Source organism: Silene latifolia, chromosome 4 (assembly GCF_048544455.1).
Source record: "Silene latifolia isolate original U9 population chromosome 4, ASM4854445v1, whole genome shotgun sequence".
Lineage (NCBI taxonomy): Eukaryota > Viridiplantae > Streptophyta > Magnoliopsida > Caryophyllales > Caryophyllaceae > Silene > Silene latifolia.
Genome location: NC_133529.1, coordinates 35,545,103 through 35,549,841, shown reverse-complemented (window position 1 = coordinate 35,549,841; position 4,739 = coordinate 35,545,103). Strand labels below are relative to the sequence as shown.

Below are 4,739 nucleotides of genomic sequence, written 5' to 3'. Positions count from 1 at the left end.
TACCGAGGACCCTCCGAAAATCCAAATTAACACATCAACAATTTCTTGGATAGTTGTAACATGTATAAAGCAAATGGGGTTTCGGAAGATGCAATTCGTCTAAGGTTGTTTCCGTACTCCTTGAGGGGAAGTGCCAAGAAATGGCTAAAACGTTGCTCCCCCGACTCGATCAAGACTTGGGATGACATGTCAAAGACATTCTTAAACAAGTATTTCCGGCCACAACGTATCGCTAGGATCAAGAGTAAGCTTCAAGGGTTCATCCAACTAGAAGATGAGACTCTTTATGAAGCATGAGAAAGATATAAAGCTCTTCAAATGCTATGTCCACACCATGGAATTGGGGAAGAAGAACTCATCAACAATTTCTATGAAGGGTTGACTAATAAGTTGAAGATAAACCGAGATTCCAATTCCGGGAAAAGGGCAATTGATAAGATTGATCACAAGACAGCTTGGGAACTCATTGAAGAAATGGCATCAAGAACATTCCATTGGAGTAATGATCGCCATAAGAGAAAGCGTAAGGCAAGTGCCGTGTCAGTGAACAACTTGGAGGTTAAGTGATGTAAAATTTGTAGGTTTGAACGAACGATTTAAGATGAATAAATTTAGCAGCGGAATTTGTTGTAGTTATTGGATGAATTTCGTGAATTAAAACTGAAAACACGGGTTGGATTTATAAAATTGGAACAAACAAAATATAAAGGGATAGTATTGATGTGAATCTAGCTCTCTGCCTCGCAAGGTACGAACTCGATTACATTCTCGGGTCAATCCTCGCAAGGAAGACGGGGAAGCCAAAACTCGCAAGCCTTGAACTTAAATTGTTCTCACACAGGGAACGATTTTATTAATCTCTCAAAACTGAAAAATAAGGTTTACAGGCAAGCCTTATTTATACTAATTATATATCCTAATCTTACTTGAATAGCAAGATAACAATCTTTCCTAATCTAACTGGGAAATAACAATAACTATTCTAGCTAGAGTTGGGAAACTAGTTTTCCTAAACATTATTATTAGAAAAACAATTAACAACCCGACTAGATTTAGGAAACTAATATTAGACTCAACCTAGGAAACTAAGCTATTCCACACGTTTAAGGAAACCGTGTCTCCAGCTCTGCCTTGCTTGCTTATTCCGGGTTGCTCCTGCATCATACGCCCCTTCTTCAAAAAAGAATCGACCCGATTCTTGGACCATTGCCCTCCCAGATAAAAAACGAACCATCCCATCTTAACCATGTTAGTAGTAATCCGTGTGCAGCTCATAGGACTCTTTCTTTTGTTCTTAAACCTAGTCACCTTGCACCACCGGTTCTTGTGCCTTCCACCCCTCCTCCCTCCTTGCACAAAACCATAAAAATCAAAACAGGTGCTAGTAAAACCACCGTGAGCAACTTCCACATGAATCAAATTTAAAAGAAAATAGTAACGACTGTCACCAAGCTTCTTGTCTATTGTCATGTCCAGTGGTGATCGGTAAGGTTTGTTGACTGTAGAGAGATTCAGAATTTCTTCTTCGTCATTCACCATTGGATCATTAATCACGCCCTCTTTAAGCTCGTCTTCTTCGTGACCAGTTTTGAAAGACTCGACTTCTTTGAAGGTAAGAGAGTCAATCTTTCTTTCTTTAATCTGATCAGCAGGTAAATTACAGATCAGGTTGTCTTGCTGCTCAATAATACGGACTTCTTCATCATCCACGTGCTCTTCTGCTTCAACGTCATCTTTGATAGACTTCGGATCTGGTTGGGATAGAAAAACGCAAGGCTGTTCTACGTGCTTTTCCTCTTCTTGATGAACATCTTCAAAAGACACGTTGTTTGTCTCTTGTTTCTTTATTTTAGCCCATTGATGAAAATTACGCTGAAACTTCTCCATCTGGTTCGACAATTTGGCAAGACTTCTTTCTAAATCCTTCCACAATAATTGTTACTCAATTTCTTTGCATTCTTCGAAATTTGTTTGAGCTTTGTTCGAGACATGGCAGCGCTGGTAACAAACGATCAAAACCCTAGGTCCGCCTTGGATTTAAGTAAATCAAGAGCCTGGCTCTGATACCACTTTGATGTAAAATTTGTAGGTTTGAACGAACGATTTAAGATGAATAAACTTGGCAGCGGAATTTGTTTTAGTTATTGGATGAATTTCATGAATTAGAACCGAAAACACGGGATGGATTTGTAAAATTTGAACAAATAAAATATAAAGGGATAGTATTGATGTGAATCTCGCTCTCTGCCTCACAAGGTACAAACTCGATTACATTCTCGGGTCAATCCTCGCAAGGAAGACGGGGAAGCCAAAACTCACAAGCCTTGAACTTAAATTGTTCTGACACAGGGAATGATTTTATTAATCTCTCAAAACTGAAAAATAAGGTTTACAAGAAAGCCTTATTTATACTAATTCTATATCCTAATCTTGCTTAAATAGCAAGCTAACAATCTTTCCTAAACTAATTAGGAAATAACAATAACTATTCTAGCTAGAGTTAGGAAACTAGTTTTCCTAAGCTTATTATTATTAGAAAAAAAATTAACAATCCGACTCGATTTAGGAAACTAATATTAGACTCGACCTATGAAACTAAGCTATTCCACACGGTTTAGTAAATCGTGTCTCCAGCTCGGCCTTGCTTCTTATTCCGGGTATGCTCATGCATCATTAAGGGCATGAATGATGAGCTTAAGCAACAAGTGGCCTTGCTAAACTCCAACAATAATTCATCATCAAGACAAAAAATGGTCTATTGTGAGCTATGTGGTGATCATGGGCATTCACCTCAAGAATGTCCCTTGATGGTGGGGGAGGCAAATTGTATGGAGCAAAAAAATGGTGTGTGGGAATCAAGCCAGGGTAGGCAAGCTTTCAACAACAGTCAATATCACCCCGGGATGAGAGCCCGCCCAATCTTCTCTTATGGTTCACAAAATGTCAAAAATCCTACCTACCAACCAAAACAACAATTCAAACCCAACTTCCAAGCCCAAAAACAAACCCAAGCCTTCAATGAAGGACCACCCGGTTTTCAAGGAAGAACATTTTAACCAAGACCACAATTCCAACTACTTAACCAACCCACCACCCAACCTTTATAACAAGCCACCCAACAAATAACAAAACTCCCAACCACTTCAACAATCTATTCAACCAAAATATAACATGGAGCTCATGATGGAGCAAATGATGACAACATAAAACCAGTTCATTACCCAGTCTAACCAAAAACAAAATGAGACCACATCTTCTATCAACCAATTAAGGACTCAAATACAAGTTTCCCAACGAATAACGGATAACCAAATTTTACAATTGGCTTTTCAAGTGAGTCAATTGCAAAGTCCAAATGGCAAGTTTTCGGGCAAGACCGAATAAAACCCAAAAATGGTTAATGCCATGCATTTGAAGAGCGTTAAAGAGTTGGAAGATCGAGCACCCATGAAGATAAGGAAGAGTAGTCAACGGAGGTTGTGGTTGAGCCACCAAAAGTGGTTGAATATGAACTTGTAGAAATTGTGGTGGAGACACCCATGGTGATTGATGAACCACCTAAGGTGGTTGATGAATCCAAACAACATGTTGTGAAGCCATATGTGCCACCAATCCCTTTTCATCAACGGTTGGCAAGAGCAAAACTTGAGAAAAAAATATGGGAAGTTCTTGGAAATGATGAAGGGAATCAGCATCACTATTCCTTTCATTGATGCTATTAAAGAGATTCCAACATATTAAAAATTCTTGAAGGAGTTGATTTCTAACAAGAATTCCTTGAATGCTTCACCAGCGGTGAATTTGCCTAAATAATGTAGTGTTATTCTAATGAATGAGTTACCCCAAAAGCTTGAAGACCCAGGGAGTTTCTCAATAACTTGTGCTATTGGGACCGTTCGCATTGAAAGGGCCCTATTTGACTTGGGGTCTAGCATTAACCTCATGCCACTCAAGATTTTCAAGAAGTTGGAGGATTTTGAACTCTCCCCACATAGGGTATCTTTGGAACTAGGGGATAGGTCGGTGAGGTATCCTATTAACCTTGTGGAGGAAGTTCCACTCAATATGGGGAAGCTTGTTATACCTTGCGATTTCTATGTCATGGATATCTCCGAAGACACCAAAATTCCTATAATATTAGGGCGCCCTTGCCTTGTTACGGGGGGGGGGGGGGGGGGTGCCTTGATTGATGTAAAAAGTAGGAAACTCTCCCTCCAAGTTGGTGAAGATAAGATGGAATTCTCATTGAATAACACTTTGAATGAGCCTTCGAAGGGAAAAACTTGCTACATGGTTGATGTTCTTGAAGAATGTATTGAGGAAAAGCAAGTTGAAGGGGATAATAGTCTACAAGGGTTCCTTGAGGGTAAGATAAAAGATTGCAAGGAGCACAAGGAATATGCATTGGCTATGGAATCAACAATCTTGGAAGATTCAAACAAAGAATTTGAAAGCTTAAGGAAGGACGGTAAAAAATAGGAGAGATCCATGCCTCCTCAAGTGGAGTTGAAACCTCTTCCTTCTACTCTTATACATGCTTTTGTTGGTTCTAATGACACATACCCTATTATTGTCAATAGTGCACTCAATGACACCGAACTTTAAAAATTGCTTGAGATTATGAGAAAATATAAGGATGACAATGGGTACTCACACTACTATAGATACAGGCTATAACAACGGGTAAAAACCGTTGTAAAAACAAAAATCGGACGTTGTTAATGCGGCCGTTGTAAAAG

General features: G+C 39.2%; 1 protein-coding gene and 1 non-coding gene across 2 annotated transcripts; one reads left to right on the top strand and one right to left on the bottom strand.

Annotated features, from left to right (window-relative positions):
* Positions 1–234: 234 nt before the first annotated feature.
* On the bottom strand, positions 235–341 carry LOC141654059 (small nucleolar RNA R71). The gene has a single exon (XR_012547638.1). It is a non-coding gene; the product is annotated as a small nucleolar RNA R71 (small nucleolar RNA).
* Positions 342–3,828: 3,487 nt separating this feature from the next.
* Positions 3,829–4,479, top strand: LOC141651377 (uncharacterized). The gene has a single exon (XM_074459093.1). It carries the CDS (start codon positions 3,829–3,831, stop codon positions 4,477–4,479), a length of 651 nt encoding a protein of 216 aa, XP_074315194.1.
* Positions 4,480–4,739: the final 260 nt, after the last annotated feature.